The sequence below is a fragment of the Somniosus microcephalus genome, chromosome 1 (assembly GCF_052327205.1).
Source record: "Somniosus microcephalus isolate GS21.2 chromosome 1, FLI_Smic_1.0, whole genome shotgun sequence".
In the NCBI taxonomy this organism is placed as follows: Eukaryota; Metazoa; Chordata; class Chondrichthyes; order Squaliformes; family Somniosidae; genus Somniosus; species Somniosus microcephalus.
Genome location: NC_140987.1, coordinates 158,418,851 through 158,441,047, shown reverse-complemented (window position 1 = coordinate 158,441,047; position 22,197 = coordinate 158,418,851). Strand labels below are relative to the sequence as shown.

General features: G+C 41.5%; 1 protein-coding gene across 5 annotated transcripts in view; it reads left to right on the top strand.

The window, feature by feature from the left end:
* dmxl1 (Dmx like 1) overlaps nt 1-22,197 on the top strand; it is a 228,418-nt gene that overhangs the window by 98,043 nt on the left and 108,178 nt on the right. For all 5 annotated transcript variants that reach the window (XM_085987007.1, XM_085986999.1, XM_085986990.1 and 2 more), the window contains exons 15-21: nt 2,418-2,541; nt 3,188-3,307; nt 4,820-5,029; nt 8,807-10,525; nt 13,225-13,335; nt 16,974-17,143; nt 21,322-21,419. In XM_085987007.1, the coding sequence (XP_085843133.1) occupies nt 2,418-2,541; nt 3,188-3,307; nt 4,820-5,029; nt 8,807-10,525; nt 13,225-13,335; nt 16,974-17,143; nt 21,322-21,419 (2,552 nt within the window). The remainder of the gene's footprint in view (nt 1-2,417; nt 2,542-3,187; nt 3,308-4,819; nt 5,030-8,806; nt 10,526-13,224; nt 13,336-16,973; nt 17,144-21,321; nt 21,420-22,197) is intronic.

Sequence of the window (22,197 nt, the reverse complement as noted above, 5' to 3'; positions counted from 1 at the left end):
AGCTGCCTGGTTCTGCTGCTGCCGTGAACGCTCCTCATCTGAATCTGAGGTCCATGGTGAAAGGAAATGAATGGTTCCCATGCTGCTTGCAGATGCCTCCATTGGGGAAGTGCTTTTTGCAAGCGGGGAGAGGGTCTTCCAAGGAGGTCCCACAGTTGATCGATACAAGCTGCAGCACCTCCAACTTCGGAAGGCCTGCTAAAAGTGCTGAAAGACCTTTTTAAAGCAAAGTTCTGCCACCTGCAACTAATCCCTGATGATCTCCGATTTAATGGTGGAGCTGCAGCTGTGAGGAGGCCACCCACTTGTCAACCCGCCAGGTTTAGCTGGCGTGGCTTAGGAGGTTCGTGGAACATGCTGAAATAGTCGAAAAATAACGAGGGCCTTTCAAAATAGGATTAGAGACCCTTAACAACCATTTAAGGCTCTTAACCTCTCTGGCCTGCTGGAGGTGGGACTGTTTCCCACCCTGCAAAACCGGCACCGGCAAAATTGCGCAGAGGCGTGTTGGAGACGGGTTCCGAACCCGCACTCAATTTTCCCGCCTGTCCCACCTCCTCGGGGCTGAGAAAATCACGCCCGTAATCTAGGAAATGCTGCAGCCAATTTGCGCACAGCAAGCTCCCAGAAACAGCAAAACATGAGATAATGATCAGATAATCGGTTTTGGGTGTTGGATGAAGGATACATTTTGTTCAGGACACTGGGGAAAACTCCCCTGCTCTTCAAAATAGTGCCTTGGGATCTTTTATGTTCACCAGATGGCCTCATTTTAACACCACGTCCGAAAGACGACGTCTTCGACAGTGCTGCACTCCCTTCGTGCTGTACTGGGAGTGTCATTCTCGATTATGTACCCAAGTCGTTGGAATGGGTCACGACCTTCTGACTCCGGCAAGAGTGCTAACAACTTTTTGATCTACCAATTATCACGCCCCGTTCCGAATTTAAGTTGATGAACTCTGCTGTGGATCAATGTTCCTATTAAGCTACGCAGCGGTCCGGAGGTCCCGTGCAGGCCACTTGCCGCCTTTACAATGGGGGGGGAAAAGGCGCAAGTGCGGAACATTCGGATGGGCCATGCAGCCTGTTAAAGGGGCCGCACACCCAAAAAAAAATTAGTGGGAACATTGTGGATATGGCAATTTAGGTATCTATCATTTTTTCTTGATTTTTCTCCCCTGCAGCCTAGGTGTGTCTGAAATAAAACTAAGGTGTAATTTGGCATTTGTTGCAATTATACTATGGGTACCAGTTTAACATTGCAGTCTCCTTTTAGAACAGTGAGTGGACAGCATCTATATCCCACTGTACTGCCCTTTGTTCCACAGAGCTTGACTGACCAGCTACCGCCAAAATGTTTGTCAGCTCTTTATTAACAGGCAAAACTTTAAAAGCAGTCCATCATGGTCACCTAAGAGGTTTTCTAACTTAAATTTTGAAGTTTAAAAAAAAATGTTTGGTCTGGTTGAGTCTACCTGCTCAAGGTTGTCTTGTATTGCTTCTGACAGTTGATTCCTGTATAGATCAGTTGCCTTAAAGCTGCAGTTATACAGCAGATTCTGCATCCATGCATCATGAAAATCACTTCAAATTTAAAAAAAAACTGCCATGCAGCTATCTTCATGGGTTGTTTTACACTTTATCTTCAGAATCAAGAATAGTTTTGTTAGATGCATGGGGAAAAAGTTGTTTTCACAGTCAGAAGGAAGTGAAGTAAAAACAGAAGGGGAGGGATTTTAAATCTTATTGTTCAATTCAGTCAGTAACTTGTTCATCAGCTTTAAAACTAACATTGTGTTTTAATTTTTAAGTGCCAAAGCAAACAAATATAAATTTGAATTTAATTACAATGTTAGTACAAGCTTCCTGGTGTCATCCTTGGCTCAGTGGTAGCACTCGTCCCAGAGTCAGAAGGTTGTAGGTTCAAGTTCCATTACAACAGAGACTTGAGCATATAATCTAGGCTAACGCTTCAGTGCAGTACTATTGGCGATGCCATCTTTCAGATGAGATGGTAAACTGAGTGCCGTCTGCTTTCTCAGATGACCCTAAATGATACCATGAAGAGACTATTCAAAGAAGAAGGGAGAGTTCCCCCAGTGTTCTGGTCAATATTTATACCTAAACCAACATCACTGAAACTGATTATCTGGTCATTATCACATTGATGTTTCTAAGACCTTGTTTTGCGCAAATTGGCTGCTGCGTTTCACTACAACAGTGACTACACTTCAAAAGTACTTCATTGGCTATAAAGCGCTTTGGGACGTCCTGTGGTTGTGAAAGATGCTATGTAAATGCAACTTTTTTCTCTTTTTTCCCCCCCCCCCCCCCCCTTTCTAAGTTAATTGAGCCATGTATGAAGCATTTATAGTTATATTTTGTAATTTACTTAAACACTGACTTTATTTTAGTATGGGAAAGAGACACAATTGCTTCACGTCTTTAAAGAGGATTTTATATTAGTTAATCAACCCAAGAAAATGCAGCAAAATGAAAGAAACACTTCTAACGAAACCAGTCCACAGCAGGAAACAGGTATAAAGTCTTATTTTATGTCCTTATTTTTGTATTTCCTTTATTAATTTCTATGTCCACTGTTAAATGGGAAAAAAAGTTGGCAGGAGATTCATTCAGACTTGAGATTTTTTATATATTTGCTGCACCAATGTGCAGCATTCCAGCAGCATGAAAATGTAACCGCTTCACTAAAAATAAATTACAATTAGGGTATACATTGTCCAACTGTTTTATGCATCAAAGCAAGTATTTGGTGGCTTAACTGTTAACCACAGAATAGAACATCACACTGCAGTATGCCCTTAATGCCACATTGGCCAGTCCAATGCTATTGGGTTATAGTTGATATTGTACTTACAAATGCAAGTATTTTACAGCCCTTAATTCAAATTATCTACTAATTTTAACTTTTTTTCCCCCCAAGCACAAATGCCTCCTGTGCTGCTTTATTTCCTTTGCGTAATTCAAATTACTGGATAATTTGAATTTTGAGACTTTGAATAAACAGATGTAGACTGCAGTGTATTTAGTTATTTGTTTTAGAAAGACATTGATAATTGAACTGTTTCTTTTACACCCCAATACCTGGTAATGCACTGTTATCTAGGCAATGTTCAAAACGTATGAAGCACTGTTTAACTAATTCTTTCTTATTAATTTACAGAAGAACCACTGGATGGGTTTTCTGAAAAATTCTTTTTGGTGGTAATTGAGCATAAGCAGAACAACCACTCAGTGCTGCATATGTGGCATCTACACCTGAAATCTGATCAGATCTCTGTTGGTAGGTGACATTTAAAAGATAGATTGCATTTAATATAGAAATTGAATGTAATTGTCAAGTATTCAGCCTGACTGATCCAAACAGCTTAATTTGTATAGGAAGTCATTGGAACAACGTAACTGCATGTTGGTCCATACATGGGGGCAATTTTTTGTTGAAAATTAACTTTTGTGAAATGCTATAGATAAGGAGTTAAAGGATTGGTTCACTGCTTTAAAAGTTTTACAAACCTAACAAAGCCTCAGTGGAGCCTGGGGTGGAAGGGAATCTAACCAGCCCAAAGGCGTTGTGCACTAATGTTGCAGGGATGACGTGCCAATTTTGGAACTGCTTCATTTTTAATGTCTATTATAACCTTATCACTTTCCAACAGTTTTAATTATTACAGGACTTTCTGCAGGAAATCTGAAAACATGGGTTTGTAAGAAAAAGTAAAATTTAAAAGTGAACCTGCAGGGATAGTCTATAGGCAAATATTTAGGCCTAATAGCAGTTGCCTTTTGAGTTATCTTCTGCTTTACAGGTCAAACACACAGGAAAATTATATTCCTAAATTAACGTGTTACTTAAACCATTTGATTTTTTTTACAAAGATACTACCACTACTGCTGGCTTGGTTGTTTTGCTTTTGTTTGCAACCATAAATTCTTCAAATGATAGCACTAAAACAGTCAAAACTAATACATATATCTACGGTTAAAACTTCTCGTTTAATGATCTAGAAAATGCTGGAAACACTCAGCAGATCAAGCAGCATCTGTGGATAGAATAGGCAAGTCAGAGTTTCAAGTGAACAGACCCTTTGTCAACTCTGCAATATATTACTGAAGAACAGTGTTTAAAAGGGAAGAGAAGAAGGAAAAGAGGGATAAAACATGTGCATGTGCACTTGCACTTGGACACATGCAAGAGCATACAGACATGCATGTGCATACATACACAAAACTGGCAATGGGAGCAAGCACCAGGAGCCTGGTAGAAGAAAAAAGCAGGATGATAACAAAGGTGCAGACCACCTTGCTAACACTGTTCCAACAGAGAATCCCCAGCCCAAGTACCAACCCCCCGGACCCACAACCCACCATCCAATCCCTTGCTGTTTTTGATCTGGTTTCCCAAAAACTAACAGCATGGTAAGCTGCATATTATGTTTGTGCAGTACATCATTTCTGCCATAGGATGGTGCTGTACATGGTGGACCAGAATGCTGTGTTCAATGTTGAGTCTCTGTGACATGAACATAAAAAGTGGATTGACAAAAGACCATTTAACCCTTCAATCTCATGTCTTTTTCATGGAGCATATGCTGCCTAATCTATTGTGGACTCTACCCCACTTATTAAATCTTTTCCATTGGAACTAGTGTGTTTCAAGTTATGGTAACGGGTACAATGTAACTAGCATTTTTTCTAACAATGTAGTAAATTGTGTGAAACATTGTACTGTATATTTAATGTATGACAATGTGTCAGTTGAACTTTACTAACAGATGAACATTTTATTTTTTCTTAGATAACACTGTTGAAACATCTTTGTCACCTCCAGAGAAACAGAATGGCTCCTCCTCTGAAAAATTGCATTCTCCTTTCTTCAAAAAATACCAGGCTTGTAAAGCAAATTTACAGAGTGCCAGTAGACTAGCACTCATCTCGAAAAGAGTTTATAGCCAAGAATTAGCTCTGCCAGAAGGTGTTGAAATTATTCGAGCTACTCCCTCTGCAGGTTAGTTTGTGCTTAATGGTTAAAATGAAGTCACCGAGTGACTTTAAACTCCATGTTTGAAATATCACTGCCGGAATTTATTGCACAGTTCCAAATAAAGACCATGCTTCAACTGTCTGCAAACTAAATGTAACTAGAAATAGATTTTTTAAGGTTGAAGATTTATTTGTCTTATGGAGTACTGGTTAAGTTTGTTCCTCTACGGTATACATGTAAGAAAAACCACAAATTCTAGAAATCTGAAATAAAAACAAAAAGCTGAAGATCTACAGCAGGTCAGTTAATGTCTGAAAAAGAAATCTAGATTAACATTTCAGTTTCTTTCATCACTCCCACTACTTGCTCTCGTCTTTCGGATGAGACGTTAAACCAGGTGCGTTGGCGGCAGTGCCTTCTGTTGCCTTGGCCCTAAGCTCTGGAATTCCCTCCCCAAACCACTCTTCTCCTTTAAGGCGCTCCTTAAAACCTACCTCTTTTCTGCCCTAATTTCTCCTTATGTGGCTCAGTGTCAATTTTTGTGTCATATAATACTCCTGTGATGCACCTTGGGATGTTTTACTATGTTAAATACGCTATATAAATACAAGTTGTTGTATGTAAAAGATCCCATGGCACGATTTCGAAGAAGAGCAGGGGAGTTTTCCCCAGTGTCCTAGCCAATATTTATCCCTCAACCAACACCTAAAATAGATGAAATAACAACAGAAAATGCTGGAAACACTCAGCAGGTGAGACAACGTTGAGAGAGAAACAGTTAATGTTTTGGGTTGAACCCTTCAACAAAATAGATGATCTGGCCATTATCACATTGCCATTTGTGGGACTATGCTGTGTGCAAATTGGCTGCTGCGTTTCCTAGATTACAAGAGTGACGACACTTCAAAAGTATTTAATTGACTGTAAAGCACTTTGGGACAACCTGAGGTCTTGAACGGCGCTATAACATGCAAGACTTTCTTTTCCTTAGACACTGTTCATGCAGGAACTACAAAATGAGTAAAAGAAAGAAGGAACTTGCATTTAAATAGCGCTGTTCATGACTTCAGGGCATCCCAAAGTGCTTTACAGCCAATTAAGTATTTTGGATGTGTAGTCACTGTTGTAATGTAGGACTGAAAACAAAATATGTAAATTAATAGCAAATGAAATTTAATAGACACCTGTAAAGTACTACACATAATAAGAAAATATGGACTATACAAGTGGTATGTCACACGTGGCTAAGAGTGAAGTCGAAAGGATTTAGAGGTATTAGTAGATCAAAATGCTGAAATGTGTAATCCGAACATTGGATTGAAAGTTGGCAAAAGTTATGCTAAAACTGTACACCTGAAGTACTGTGTAGTTATGGTTTCCAAAACACCAGAGAAACATTCAAGCCCTGGAGGCTGGGCATAGAGCCTTTAGAGCCATCCCTTTCATCAGGCGACTGAGCTATGAGGAAAGACTAAAGAAATGTGGGAATTTCACCTTTAAAAAATGGTATTTAAAAAGGTGAAACTACAGACTGGCCAAATTCAGAATTCTACTTCGAATTAAACCAAGACAGATAAAAGTGGGGTCAAGTTCAAACTAGTGAAAGGCAAATTTAGGACGAATGTCAGGAAGTTGTGAATAATTATCAACACATGAAATGGACTAACAACAGAAAATGCTGGAAAAACTCAGCAGGCCAGGCAACATCCGTGGAGAGAAATTAGAGTCGACGTTTCGGGTCAAAACCCTTTATCAAGACTAAAGAGGCACAGGGAATGAAATAGATTAAGAGGCCGGGCTGGGAGAGAACAAAAGAGAAGAGACATTAAGAGGTATTCAAAACGAGACGAGATGACCCGAAACGTCGACTCTAATTTCTCTCCACGGATGTTGCCTGGCCTGCTGAGTTTTTCCAGCATTTTCTGTTGTTATTTTGGATTTCTAGCATCTGCAGTATTTTGCTATAGTACATGAAATGGACTACTGGGCAGAGGAGCAAAAATCATGGTCATAGCAGATACAGTCATAGCAGAACAGTAAGTTATTTCTAGATTGATGACTCAAGATGGGACAAATGGCCTTCCTTGTCAATATAAATTGTGATCTCCTGAACATCAATTACATATCGATAAATGCTTTACCTCGATGTCCTGCACAGTGAGGGTGAATGTGCTATCTTGGACTTCTTTTGGCAATGACAATGGCCCGGATTTTGCAGTCGGTGGCAAAGGAACGGCACTCACGTTCACCTCGCTGACAGCGGCCCACAAAGTTTTCATAGGCTTTAGCGCACAGACTTGCTCAAATCAGAAGTCTGATCCAGCGGCGCCCTCTACAGGGCAGGACAAGAAACAGCATGGCTCTTCAACTAGTCAGATTGAAGAATCCTCAGACATGCAGTCTAAACCAGGAAGTATAAAGCACAAAATATAAATTAGATTTAAATCATGTACAGCAAGTGAAATAAAGATTGAATTAAGGGAAAGAGATAAGAGATACAGAAAGTAACAAATTATTTTAATTTTTTTTTAAATCTCCAAAACTAATTATCTTCTGAGGGAATGAGACTCCACACTTGTAAAATTACTTTTTCAGGGCAGGAGAGGTTTTTCGGCAGTAATTATCATGCCATTAAAAACTCACTCACTCCTGAATGCATCAGCCCTAACTTTTTCAGCTGTCTTTTAGTGGGGAACTAGTGGGCAAGTACCCAAAGTTCATTTTAGTGCCGTGTCTATTGGCGAGGATTCGGCGCACCCTGTGGAGGAGCGAGGTATCTGACAGCAACTTTCGGATTTCAGCGTTTAACTGCACATGCAAGGACGGCAGAAGTTGCTGTCTGATTTACTCAGTTATAACAAAGCACCGTTGGCCTCACTGTTACTCTTACTGCAAAATTCGACCCATTATCTAACAACTGGCCAGAAAGATGTCAGCACAAATCCTCTGACTATGGTGGTTTCAGTTTCCCTTGATGGTACTTACATTTACAAGCTGGTCCTTTGATGCTCAGCCAACACTTTGTGTTCTTGGCTAGCATATGTACCAGAAGCACACTTGAAAGTTACAGTATCAACTGGTCTCGAATCCTATATCTGCAAAGGTCTCTTAGCTGAAGCACCAGTTCTGGTTGAAGCTCTGACTAGTATATCCTATGCTGTTTCTGAGCTAGCTAAATGAGATTTTCAAGAGAACTTTCATTTTTGCATGTAATCACTACTTCATGCTAGTTGTGGGGGCATGATAAATTAGCCCAATCTTGATCGAGAAGTCACGCACATAATTTCCCAATGGGTTACTGAACAGCATTTAGAAACAGAAATCTTAGCTGATCTAATTTTTGTCGATCTGATTTTGTCTTCCCTCCCCCACCCCTCCTCTTTGTCAGCAACACTATGGCCAATTGTAGGGATCCCATTGGTGCTGAAGTTGGGATCAACTATTTCATCATCAATCAGGCATTAAATCTGGGACCTTGCTGGTCTATATGGCTCAGTACTACACCCCCTGGTGCACTTAGCCAGTGTACTGTTTTTAAAAACTGTCTTTCCCCCTCCCATCCCCCTGTAATTTATCCAGCATCACTAAAGCTAAGAAACTTAAGCTGTTGCTGCACGAATATGCTTACAAAAAGGTAATTGTAACTGAAAATATCAATATCTTACTGACTTTGATTGAGGTGTATTCTTTGATTCAAAATGTTGAAAGTTGGTTAGACTGTAGTATTGTTACTGAACAAAAACAAATGTTTTTGTTTTCTTCATTATTATTTCCTCAAATCTTTCTTTCCACTTACTTCAGGGCACCTGAGTTCGTCGTCAGTTCATCCAGCATGCCTTGCTCCATATCTTCTGGCAACTTCCTGCTCAGATGGAAAAGTTCGATTCTGGCGTTGTCGAGTGTCAGCTCATCTGGTATCTTCTGCAGCTGGGGATGGTGTGGAGAGTAACCTAGTCTATTCTTGGGAAGAATGGCCTCTCTTGATTGAAGAAGGACTTCAGAGCAGCAGTGCAGTTAGTGTACCAGGAAGGCCGGTGGATGTAAGCTGTTCATACACAAGCCGGCTAGCTGTGGCTTACAAACGGACAATACCAGTTAATGGACATTCCAGTAAGCAGTTCACCATGCATGTGGGTATATTTGAATACGAATCAACTGGAGGCTCACAATGGATTCATGAACAGACAATCCACTTGGATGACTTTAGTCACACTGGAGCGATGTTCGACCCAAGAATCAGCATAGATAGTAACTTAGTGGTTTATAATAAGCAAGAGTTGCATCTGACCAATGATCATCAAATGACTTTTGATGCAAAACATTTGGTTCATTTAGACTGGGTCTCCAAGGAGGATGGATCTCATATCTTAACTATAGGAATTGGATCTAAACTTTTAATGTATGGACAGGTTTCTGGAATAATACAAAATCAAACAAAGAAAGAAGCACCAGCAGTTTTTTCTTTGTCTTTGTGGGATAGCGCCAAAGAAGTATCTCAATCTAGGTGGGTGCTTCTCAGAAGTGTGGATCTGGTTTCTTCAGTGGATGGATCATTGTCACTGCCAGTTTCTCTGTCTTGGGTGCGCGATGGTATCCTAGTGGTGGGGATGGATTGTGAAATGCATGTTTATTCACAATGGCAACCGCCTGGCAAATTGGATCCAGTGATAACTGAAGCTGAAAGTGGTAGCACTCCTTCAATAGTTAGTCTAGCAAAATGTGGTAGTTCAAATGGTTCCAACCCTTCCCTGTACAGAAAAACCCTGGCAAGGTCAACGACTGGGCTTGCTCAGAAATTTGGTGGCAAAAAGATTCCATTTCATTGGAATATTGAAATGGAGGACTCTGGCCTTTTTGAAGCATCTCACGATTTATCTCCTACTCTGCCTCAGTACCATCCTTTGCAGCTTTTGGAGTTAATGGACTTGGGTAAAATCAGACGAGCCAAAGCCATCCTGTCTCATTTAGTCAAATCTATTGCAGGAGAAGTTATCACTGTTGGCGATACTGAGACTAGCCACGAACGGCGACTCAGATCTCTGACTATTAGTGCAAGTGGCAGCACAGCAAGAGATCCCTTAACCTCAAATAAAAGTGAAAATCCTGACTATACAGAAATAGACTCTATCCCTCCTCTTCCTCTATGTGCACTTTTAGCTGCTGATGAAGATATTTCTCATACCACTTTTGAAAAACCAAGCAAACGAGCTAACTTTAGCAAGAAAAATGAAAGGCATTCAACAGGAAGCAACTATGATGAACTCTTTGCGATGTCTAGGGTTGGTACAGATGATCTTGATAGCTTCAATGTTGATGAAGGCAATAAGCTGAAGGTTATTGATCTTTCCCAGTACAGCCTTACCTACTTTGGTCCTGAGCATGCTCGAGTACTATCTAGCCATTTGCTTCATTCCAGTCTGCCTGGTCTTACCAGTATGGAGCAAATGTTTTTGATGGCACTAGCAGATACCATGGCAACTATCAGCACTGACATAGGAGAAAGCAGAGAGAGAACCCAAGGTAAGGTGTTTTGTTTCAGTGAAAGCTTTATTTTTAATTTAAACCTTTGAATAATAGACATATGCAAAATATGTTATTGGTACTAGCAATGTAAATTATTTTAATACATCAATTTTGTGAATATTTGATGAAGATACATACACTTGTGTTTTATTGTGATGTGCTTTGTGTGCCTGAGGCAGGCTTTTTGGTAAATGTACTATAATTTTGTAATTTTTAAAAATTATATCTCTTGATATACAGACTAAAACCACATTTTTCCTGTTATTATAACATGCAGAAAATTTGAGTACCTATTAATTAGTAACAGATGTTCATATTGGTCAAATTATAGATGCAGGTATTCAGTCAAGATTTATATGCCCGAGTCATCCAATTACTCCAGAAATAAACATGCTAAAGTTAAAAGGAGCAACCTGCACCTATCACATGGGCCACCAAGTGACATTAACATACTTTCTCTGACTGGAGAGAAGACTTGAGAATGCATTTTTGATGAATCAAGAGGAAATAAATTAATTTGCATATCTGTATATTTTAAAAAGTACTGTGTACGGTGTGCACTTCCTATCTGCAAATCTGAATGGACTATTGTCAATTTTAGTTCATATGTCAATATTTCCTATTGTAAATTACTACTTCAACATTTCCCATTCAATTTTGCTATGTCAACTGGCATAGGAATGATGTAGTTGCAGACTCTGGTCACTAAGTGGTTCTATGGACTGAGTCTCTGAAGTTTCTGTCCCAATTCTGCCATAGTCTCATTTATTTTTTAAAAAGCCCTTGTATTCATCGACTGACTACGGGCTCAACGCCACAGGCAATTTACTAGTATATCAAAAGTTTTCAGCATTTCTTAAATTACTTCAAAAATCGGTCAATTATTAGCAGGAAACCAAAGTTGCATATGACCTCTTGTCTGAAGATCTCAATCTCATATGTGCATGCATTGTGCTTGTAAATCCCAGATTTTTTTTGCTTTTTATAATGAACTATTGGCACTATGGATTTTCTGCTAAAGTCTGCAGTGCAGGGTACCATCAAGGTTAAAAAGTATAAAAGAGAAGACAAGGGAAATCAGAAAATAATGATTAGGTGATGCCAAGCTCGAGTTTTAAAGCCCCGAAGATTGTTCAAGGGAGAAATTAATGAGAGAAGATTTCTACAGTTTTTGAGGTATGGGTGAAGAATGAGTTAGAGAAGTGTTTTCAGCACAGTGGGAAAGTAAGAAGGAGGAGAAATTTAGAGGAAGGCATATTTGTAGCTTCAGAGTAACGAGAGAGGAAAAGTTAGAGGAGCACTGACCATAGTAGTATCAATAAAAATAAAGTCAAAGATTGAGACGGAGAAATTGGAAACTAAAATAAGAGAAAGATGGTCTATTAGATGACTAATCTTTTCTTGTATCCAAAATAGGGAGTGCAAGAGATATATTAGGCCTGTCCCAGATATTCAAATCTTGGATGGACTTGAGTTTTGTTGAGTTGAGGGAATAAAGTAGGACTTGCATAAAAGGAAACTAAGCTTCTTGCAGGTAGTTTTAACAATAAAGGAGATAGTGAGGTCAAGGATGTCAATAGATGAAGGACTAAAGTTGGTCAGTCTGAGCGACATGAAAAAAATTGCCTTTTGAAGAACACAAAAAAATTCGATATTGCATTGAGGACTTGTACAAACAGAGCTTTGACTATTGCTATGAATATTGGGAAGAGAGAGAAAATGCGAATTGCCAGGATTTACCAACATGTGAGATTGAAGTCGTACGAGTCCTTTGTTTTCAATTATAACTGACCTATGTGGTAAGGTGTTTAAAAGGTGATGATAAACCTTTGACTGGTATATTGTAATATCTTTTTAAAATCTAAATATTTTAGTTTACAGCAAAACATATTGCATAATGTTACTCGGTCACCAGACTGTTTTAGATTAAGTGAAGATCAAAATATCAGTTAAAAGAAACTAATAGGTAGTGCAGATGCATTTCTAATTCATGTATCTTGTGTTTTCCTTCCTATTGTCCCCACTTTTATCTCTGAACTCAGAAGAAAAATGTAGACCTGAAATACAGAAAAGTAAATGTTACAATTTAGCACTCTGTGCTCGTATATGAATTTAGGCGCACACCCTATTTGCAGTCCACATGATTTTCTACCCATTAATTTTAAAAGATGGAAAATTGTGCAGGCCATGAATGTATTGTGCTGACCATCATATGCAAATTCCCAATATGTGTGTTCCTACCCTGTGCCAAATCATGAAATTTACTCCCAACATGATGTGAATAGTGTTTCAGCAGAGTAGTGAGCTTCTGGCATTGCTCAATTATACTCCATGCTACTATATTCAAAATAATAAGCCTGAGAGTTCGAACATGGAATGCTTTGCCTCGGAGTCATTTAAGCATCTTTTAAAAGGATTTTTTTTAAAGGAAAATTGGATAAACATTTGAAGCAGAGGAAGATGAAGAGCTAGGAGAGTGGAGCTGCAAGATAAGTTTTGGATTACATCTAGTTTCTAGAAACAATACAATCGCAACAGACAGAATAGTTCTATGGATAATACACAGTAACCACCTCTGCAATTTCTTCTCAAACCCCGCTTCCCCCCCCCCCCACCCCCGGGCCGGAGAGTTCTGGACATTGAAATTACTTAATTGATCAATACACAAATAAAATCCAACATTTCCATTTTTCTAGGTGGAGAGACCCTTGATGAGTGTGGATTGAGATTTCTTTTAGCCATGCGGCTACATACATTCCTATTAACATCACTACCTCCAGTCTATCGAGCACAACTTCTTCGTCAAGGTAAATCCATCAAAATGTTTATTTCTCAAATTTGATTACAGGAGATACCATCAAAACCATCATTCCTATATAGCTTAAGACCACAGTTTTAACATGTACAAAATACTTAGTCTTTAGCTTTTCATCTGGGACAATGTATGGACCTTTTTAATAATGTAGCTTCTATAAAGTGCTTTTGTCTGTTCTGCATTTATACATATGCTTTATGATGCGATGACTATCCTATACAGTCTTAATGTGAAATAAACTTCAGAATTTTTTTTTGAAAATGGCTAAATTGTGATATATAGACTCCATGTCTATAAATTGCATTGTTAAAAAAAAAAAATTAAAAAAAAATTAAATGTATTCATTTATGGGATGTGGGTGTCGCTGGCAAGGCTAGCATTTATTGCCCATCTCTAATTACCCTCGAGTGGTGAGCCGCTGCCTTGAACTGCTGCAATCCGTGTGGTGAAGGTACTCCCACAGTGCTGTTAAGTAGGGATTTCCAGGATTTTGACCCAGTGACAATGAAGGAACGGCGATTTTATTTCCACATCAGGATGGTGTGTGACTTGGAGGGGAACTTGTTGGTGGTGGTATTCAAATGCGCCTGCTGCCCTTGTCCTTAGAGGTGGAAGAGGTCACGGGTTTGAGCGGTGCTGTCGAAGAAGCCTTGGCGAGTTGCTGCAGTGCATCCTCTGATGGTACACACTGCAGCCACGGTGCGCTGGTGGTGGAGGGAGTGAATTTTAAAGAGGTGGATGGGGGTGCCGATCAAGCGGACTGCTTTGTCTTGGATGGTGTCAAGCTTCTTGCGTGTTGTTGGAGTTGTACTCATCCAGGCAAGTGGAGAGTATTCCATCACACTCCTGACTTGTACCTTGTCGTTGGTGGAAAGACTTTGGGGAGTCAGGAGGTGTCATTCAACACCGAATACCCAGCCCCTGCTCTTGTAACCATGTGTATCACTGGTCCAGTTAAGTTTCTGGTCAATGGTGACCCCCCACCCAGGATGTTGATGGTGGGGAATTTGACAATATGGTAATGCCATTGTATGTCACAGGGAGGTGGTTAGACTCCCGCTGGAGATGATCATTCCCTGTTAACTGCGGTGCAAATGTTACTTGCCACTTAACAGCCCAAGTCTGGATGTTGTCCAGGTCTTGGTGCATGCGGGCATGGGCCATTTCATTATCTGAGGAATTGCGAATGGAAGTGAACAACAGCTTGTATTTATATAGCGCCTTTAAAACGTCCCAAGGCACTTCACAGGAGCGTTATCAAACAAAATTTGACACGGAACCACATAAGGAGATAATGGGGCAGAAGAGGTAGGTTTTAAGGAGCATCTTAAAAGAAGGCAGAGAGGTTTAGGGAGGGAATTCCAGAGCTTAGGGTATTGGTAGCTAAAGGCACAGCCGCCAATAGTGGAGCGATTAAAATCGGGGATGCTCAAGAGGGCAGAAGTGGAGGAGCGCAGATATCTCTGAGGGTTGTAGGGCTGAGGGAGATTAGAGATAGGGAGGGGAGAGGCCATGGAGTGATTTGAAAACGAGGATGAGAATTTTAAAATCGAGGCGTTGCTTAACCGGGAGCCAATGTAGGGCAGCAAGCGCAGGGGTGATGGGTGAACGGGACTTGGTGAGAGTTAGGACATGGGCAGCAGAGTTTTGGATGACCTCAAGTTTGTGGAGGGTAGATGTGGGAGGCCAGCCAGGAGTGCGTTGGAATAGTCAAGTCTAGAGGTAACAAAGGTATGGATGAGAGTTTCAGCAGCCGATGAACTGAGTCAGGGGCAGAGTCGGGCGATATTACGGGGGTGGAAATAGGCGGTCTTAGTGACGGCGCAAATATGTGGTTGGAAGCTCATCTTGGGGTCAAATATGACACCAAGGTTGCGAACAGTCTGGTTCAGCCTCAGAAAGTTGCCAGGGAGTGGGATGGAGTCGGCGGCTAAGGTACGGAGTCTGTGGCGGGGACCAAAAACAATGAAATCGGTCTTACCAATATTTAGTTGGAGGAAATTTTTGCTCATCCAGTACTGGATGTCTGTGGTGATTATTCTTGTTTTATAAGAAGCATTGTAATTGGTTGCCTGTTTTCCTGCCTTGAGATATATGCTGTAAACTTATTGGTTAGTTGATTCCATGTGACCTGTGGTGGCCATCTTAAATTCAGTTTTCTACAGTTTGGTTGAGACTGGGTGCTCAACATGTACTTGCTGGTTTTTTTAAGGTTAATAAAGCCTAGCTTTTGAAAGGCAATCTACTCTATCTCAATGTCGGAAAAGCAGTCTGACAATTTAGAGACAGTGGAGGGGTTGAGAGAGAGAGAGAGAGAGGTGGTGGGGGTGAAGTAGAGCTGGGTGTCGTCCGTGTACATGTGGAAACTGACGCTGTGTTTTCGGATGATGTCGCCGAGGGGCAGTGTGTAGATGAGAAATCATCAGTGAGCACCCCCCTTCTGACTTTGTGACAGAGGAAAGGTCATTGATGAAACAGCCGAGTATGGTTGGTTAAAGGGCACAGCCCTGAGGAACTCCTGCAACGATATCCTGGGGCTGAGATAAATGGCCTCCCAACAACCAGAACCATCTTCCTTTGTGCTAGGTATGACTCCAGCCAGCAGAGTTTTTTTCTCCTTTGATTCCCATTTACTTCAATTTTACTAGGGCTGCTGCTCAGTTAATTGCTACCTTGATATCAAGGGCAGTCATTCTCGCCTCACTTCTGGAATTCAGCTCTTTTGTCCATATTTGGACCAAGGCTATAATGAGGTCTTGAGTGGAGTGGTCCTGGCAGAACCCAAACTGAGCATCAGCGAGCAAGGTTATTGGTGAGTAAGTGCTGCTTGATAACATTGTCAACGGCCCCTTCCATCACTTTGCTGATGATTGAGAAGAGGCTGATGGGGCAGTAATTGGCTGGATTGGATTTGTCCTGCTTTTTGTGGACATACTGGGCAATTTGTCAGGTAGACACCAGTGTTGTAGCAGTACTGAAACAGCTTGGCTAGAGGTGTGGCTAGTTCTGAAGCACTGGTCTTCAGCACTACAGCCGGGATGTTGTCTGGGCCCATAGCCATTGCTTTATCCAGTGCGCTCAGCCGTTGCTTTATCAGGTGGCGTGAATTGAATTGGCTGAAGACTGGCTTCTGATAGTGGGGACCTCAGAAGGAGGCAGCGTTGGATCATCCACTCGGCACTTCTGGCTGAAGATTGTTGTGAACGCTTCCAGTTTTATTTTTCTTGTACTTAGTTGCATCAAAGTGCTACTGAGTGGTTTGCTTGGCCATTTCAGAGGTCAGTTAAGAGTCAACCACTCTGGCTTACATGTGACTCCTGATCCACAGCGGAGTGGGTAAGGATGGCAGGTTTCCTTTCCTAAAGGACATTAGTTAACGAGTTGGGTTTTTATGATAATTCATCATGGTCACCATTACTGATGCCAGCTTTTTAATCCAGATTTATTTAATTGTTTAATTTGTAAACTGAATTCAAATTCACAAACTGCCATGGTGGGATTTGAACTCACATGCTGGATTATGACACCAGGTCTCTGGATTACTCGTCCAGGACCATAATCACGACTCTACTGTACCTGTTAAATTAATGTAGTGCATGATTTGTGGACATATGTGTTTGTTTATTACAGGTTTGTCTACTTGTCATTTTGCCTGGGCTTTTCATTCAGAGGCAGAGGAGGAGCTGCTAAACATGATCCCTGCAATGCAGAGAGGAGATCCCCACTGGTCAGAGCTTAGAGCCATGGGAGTGGGCTGGTGGGTGCGCAGCACAATCATTCTTCGCAGATGTGTAGAGAAGGTATCATGCATTCTTTTATCTTGGAATTTTTCAATTAAAAAAAACACAGAAATTACACTTTCTCTTGCTATATCTTTTTTCAGCTAGAATCTTTTGCCCTGTGTTTGTAAATAACATCTGTTATTAGTATATGAACCTTTAAGATACTTCAAAATAGAAAAATGAAGTTATTATTAACAGCCTTTTCATGTGGCTCACCCATATTCCACAAGATCACGTTCAGGTTACCAACAGGGGCAGTTGCATGAGCGATGCATCTTGAGATTTTTTTACCTTGGTTTGTTGCACCATTTTTTCCATAAGGTATCACGAGTTTCCGTTCTGTGTTGCACAGATATATACTCCCTGGACATCACCAGTTTATTTCCCTGTTTTCAGCATCAAATACACATTTCAATTATTCTCTTTCAAGGCAGAGGGGAAAAATTCCTTATTTAAACATCACATGAAATACGATTGGACTTTCTCCATCCCCACGGCCACTCTAGCCATATTCGGTGCGTGCCTTGCCATTCCTCTACTAAATTAAAAGAACTATCCTACTGATGAAAATTTACCCCGAGGGACTGAATTGTTGCCTGGCAGAAGTCTGGAGTCATAGAATGATAGAATGGTTACAGCACAGGAGGAGACCATTCGGTCCGTCGAGCCTGTGCCGGCTCTCTGCAGGAACACTTCAGCTAGTCCCACTCCCCACCCTTTCCCCATAGCCCTGCAAATTTTTTTCCTTCAGGTACTTATCCAATTCCCTTTTGAAAGACATGCTTGAATCTACCTTCACCACCCTTTCAGGCAACGCATTCCAGATCCTAACCAGCCGCTGCTTAAAGTTTTTCCTCATGTCGCCTTTGGTTCTCCTGCCAATCACCTTAAATCTGTGTCCTCTGGTACTCGACCCTTCTGCCAATGGGAACAGTTTCTCTCTATCTACCCTGTCCAGACCCCTCATGATTTTGAACACCACTATCAAATCTCCTCTCAACCTTCTGTGCTCTAAGGAGAACCACCCTAGCTTCTCCAATCTATCCACGTAACTGAAGTCCCTCATCCTTGGAACCATTCTTGTAAATCTTTTCTGCACCCTCTCTAAGGCCTTCACATCCTTCCTAAAGTGCGGTGCCCAGAATTGGACACAATACCTCAGATGAGGCCAAACCAGTGTTTTATAAAGGTTCATTATAACTTCCTTGCTTTTGTACTCTATGGGCAGGATTTTCATTGGGCCGTGGAGGCGCGTGGGGGGTTAAAATCCTGAAATCGGGGGGGCACAAACCCAACCCGCCTCCGTGCCAGTTTCAAAGGAGGCGGGTACCCGACCCGCACTGGAACCCGCCTCCGAGGTGGGAAGGGGATTAGTGCCAATTAACTGCCTGCTAGCAGGTAGTTAACAGGCAGTTTTTAGCCTAATCCCTATTTTTAATGTTGAAGTGTGGGATTTTCGACAGCTCCAAACCACGCCAAGTTAGAGGAGGCGGACCATCGGGATGAAGGGCTTGGCGGGGTCGAGATGTCCGGTGTTCAGGTGAGTGATGGGTGCATGAGTGCAAAGGTAAGTACGTTTGGTGTGTGTAAAGTGTTTAAATAAGTTTTACATACCTCTACTTACCTTTACAGCCTTCCTTCCTTCAGGTCTTGGGAGTCCCTCATCTCACCGGCACAGAAAGCAGAATGGCTGCGAGCTGTCAAAAATTGCAGCATTCAGCTTTCTGTTCTGGGGAGATCTCTAAATCATCCTGAGAGGAAGGAATTAACTTGGAGTACAGATTCAGTGTTTGACAGCTTTAAACAGCTGTGAAACGCTGATATTTCATCTGTCAAAAGGTCTTGACAGATGAAATATCAATCTGTGACGTCACCTGTTGCCGGGTGGCCCTTAATTGGCCTGCTGAGCCCGTTGGGCAGGCTCAACAAGGTCAATCAAGTCAAAATCGCGTGGGTTGGCTAGAACTCGATGGAGGCGGGACTACAACCCGCCTCCTGCCTGACGACTCAATGAAAATCCAGTCCTATGCCTCTATGAAGTCCAGGATCCCAAATGCTTTTTTAACTGCTTTCTCAACTTGCCCTGCCACCACCTTTGTGCACATCTACACCAAGGTTTCTCTGTTCATGCACCCCCTTTAGAATTGTACCATTTAGTATACATTGCCTCTCCTCGTTCTTTCTACCAAAATGTATCACTTTGCACTTTTCTGCGTTAAATTTCATCTGCCACGTGTCCGCTCATTCCACCAGCCTGTCTGTCTTCTTGAAGTCTATCACTGTCCTCATCACTGTTCACTATACTTCCAAGTTTTGTCTCATCTGCCATTTTTTGAAATTGTGCCTTGTACACCCAAGTCTAAGTCATCATTAATATATATCAAGAAAAGCAGTGGTCCTAGTACCAACCTTTTGGGGAACACCACTGTATACCTTCCTCCAGTCTGAAAAACAACCGTTCACCACTACTCTGGAGTGGGCCTTTGGCGTAACGGTAGCATCCCTGCCGCTGGGCCAGAAGGCGTAGGGTTTCGAACCCCGCTCCAGACAGTCCCGGCAAGTGGAGTCGGAGCTCCGGCTCTAAATTCTGGGTTGACATCCAGCGGGATACTTGCGTCCGTCGGTGTGGGTGGCCCTCTTTTTCTCCCCCCCCCCCCCGCCCCTCATATGGGTTGTGGGAGCCCGTAAAACCCTCCCGCCATAGGACTAACCACCCTAATGGCTGGTACGAAGATGGTTACGGTCACGGAAGGAGCGTTAATCGCGACCAGAAATCCTCCCACCACTTCATACAGTTCCCCAAAGGGAACTGTGAAGACACGTACGACGACGACCACTACTCTCTGTTTCCTGTCACGTAGCCAATTTCGTATCCATGCTGCCACTGTCCCTTTTATTCCATGGGCTTCAACTATGCTGGCAAGCCTATTATGTGGCACTTTGTCGAATGCCTTTTGGAAATTCATGTATACCACGTCAACCGCATTGCCCTCATCAACCCTCTCTGTTACCTCATCAAAAAACTCTATCAAGTTGGTTAAACACGATTTGCCTTTAACAAATCCTGTACATGTGGTTGTCCAGGACATGGGAAGCGTCTTGGAATTCCCACATGGCACAAGATGCGCATTCCACAGGACCGAGGTGTCTCTACTTGATGGACTATTAAGTAACTTAACAGAAATAAACTTAAGACCTTAAAAAAAAAACAACAACAAAAAAAACACCAATTACTCACCAATCAGCACCTTCCCTTGTGCTGACGTCACTTACCTCGCTCCGTCACTCACGCTCCCTCCGGGCTCTTGGGCCTACCTTTATCTGCGGCCGCTCCTCTCGCTCTCCCGCAGGTCTGCTCTCGTGTCTATTAACTTAGAGACCCTAGGTTCTATGGCTCCAATCCTCCTTTTCAGTCAGATGCCTCAACCGCCTTCCTCCTCTCCACTGATTCCTGCGCTCACAAAATTCCTCCACTCTGCTTGCGATCCAGTCCGTTTGTGTTTTCCCAGCTCTGTGCTTTTGCAAACTAGTACTGAATATATACCTTTTGAGAGTCAAACAATCTGCAACTGCTTAATCAGCTTCTAGCTCACAGCCTTTACCACCTACTCAAGCAACCGCTGCTAACTGCTGAGTCCATTGAGAAATTCAGTGGGCTTAGCTGGCAAGTCATCCCTACCTGAACCACTTTGAATAACCTGCAGCAAGAGTAAAGGAAAGCCTTTAGAAGGCCAGCCAGATCTTTTCAGTGGGATCCATGTGTTCTGGTGATGAGCTGTGACTATTGATACTGCTATAATATATTTCTTGGCTGACCAAATAGTCGATGCCAAACAATAATTTAGATTGTATGGGGACATTGAGGAAGATGGGCTTGTTTTCTTTGGAAAAGAGAATTCAAGATGACCTAATCAATTTTTGCAAGATTGTGTTGAAGTGCCAAGCAATTTTTTCACTATAGTGAGGGTTTCAGATAAAAGGAACGAGAGTTGAAAAGTTTGGAGTAAGAAAAGTCAAGTGGATTTGTTTTTCTCACACATGGTAAAAATATTATTGTCTTAAGCAACGCTCAGAATTCATCACATCAGATATCTCTGTGACTTAGAGTACTTTTCCAAGAAATAAGTGAGGTTTCATTTTTTTTGTTTACATATTAACTGGGTATATAAGTGAAGTTTTTTTCCCCAAAAATACAGGTTGCCAAAGCTGCATTCCAGAGAAATAATGATCCTTTAGATGCAGCTATATTTTATCTTGCAATGAAGAAAAAGGCTGTATTATGGGGTCTGTTCAGGTAAGGCAATCTAATGTTTTGCTCATAGCACTAGCTGCATTTTCTCCATCCCTAGCACTGGCATGAGTTCTGTCAATATGGCTAGCATTATAGGCTTCCACTACAATGCAAAAAATCTTCTCTTGGCTAAGATTGCATGCTATTTTGATTTTTTTTTCTAATGGTTTCTGCCACTGAAGGGTGTAAGAGTTGTGCTGGGTTACATAAAAAAACAAATCTTTCAGTATTTCTAGTTCAAAATTATACCGTTGGCATTCTGCTCAGGACAGGAAGAATTGAAGCATCATCCCTCACTACTACTTAAAAGTAAGAACAAGATCTTGTCGACCATTTTTATCACTAGCATGAGGAAGTAGAGAAAAATGGGCTAGTGCTGTAACAGAGCAAGTTGGAGCACTCAATGCCTTTAGCCATAGAAACAATGGGATATATGAACCATCATTTGCTCTCATGTACCTCCTGGAGCCAGTTCAAAGTGACATGGTTGGAGGCTCGTGCCAGCAGATTGAGTGGGATTGGGGAGACTTTTAAAAAAGGGAAGTGATAAAAGCATCTTTGAGTGACATTTTAAATCATCAAAATGCCCCTTTGCCAATACTTCTGGATGCTTAATTTTTCTGCTGGATGAAATGTATTAGAAGACTGACACTTAATGCATATACTGGCTTCTGAAAATAATTGATATCTGCTTCTAATAGCATGCCACAGGCGGTATGTACTGTTGAGAATCTGTGTTTGTATATGTGCTTTGAACACAGAATGGACAAGGAACAGGAAC